A 611-nucleotide genomic window follows, 5' to 3' on the forward strand; every position below is an offset into this window, starting at 1 on the left:
AACTACTTGTATTTTCTTTTTTTAGTTCATTTAAATTTAGAGATCATAATATTTTCATAATTTTTAGCCTTCACCATGGAAAAAACGCAGAAAGAAGTCAATTTCAGAAGAATCCAAACCAAAAGGAATTATTGCAATGGGTTCCACAAATGGAAAAGTTACACTTTATGATACAGCAACATCTTCAGTTACTGCACAATTAAGTGGTCACTCTAGTGTAGTTACTGCAGTCACTTGGTCTGAAAATGTGGGCTTATTCACAGCAGCAAATGATTATCATATTATTCAATGGAACCTTCAAGAAAATGGAGTAAAGTGTAAATGGAAGTCAGGAAAAGTGACAACAACATCTTTAGCAGTTTCAGCAGATGGAAAGTGTTTGTTGTCAGGAGAAAGGGTTATCAAGTGGTGGGATTTAAATACTAAACAATTAATTAAGACATTTACCGGCCATGCTAATCAAGTGACATGTCTTTGTATTGTTAATATGACATCAGATAATAATTATGTTATTAGTGGAGCTTGTGGTGATGGTTGCCTCAATGTTTGGGCATTAGATAAAGTAAGATGCATTTCTCTTTTATCTTTTATTTTCATTAGTAAATATTTCA

General features: G+C 32.4%; 1 protein-coding gene across 1 annotated transcript in view; it reads left to right on the plus strand.

Annotated features, from left to right (window-relative positions):
* LOC108579039 (WD repeat-containing protein 43) overlaps nucleotides 1-611 on the plus strand; it is a 15,951-nt gene that overhangs the window by 6,228 nt on the left and 9,112 nt on the right. The window contains exon 2 of the mRNA XM_017942468.1: nucleotides 68-562. Coding sequence (XP_017797957.1) covers nucleotides 68-562 — 495 coding nt within the window. The remainder of the gene's footprint in view (nucleotides 1-67; nucleotides 563-611) is intronic.

Source organism: Habropoda laboriosa, unplaced genomic scaffold (genome assembly GCF_001263275.1).
Source record: "Habropoda laboriosa isolate 0110345459 unplaced genomic scaffold, ASM126327v1 scaffold42, whole genome shotgun sequence".
In the NCBI taxonomy this organism is placed as follows: domain Eukaryota; kingdom Metazoa; phylum Arthropoda; class Insecta; order Hymenoptera; family Apidae; genus Habropoda; species Habropoda laboriosa.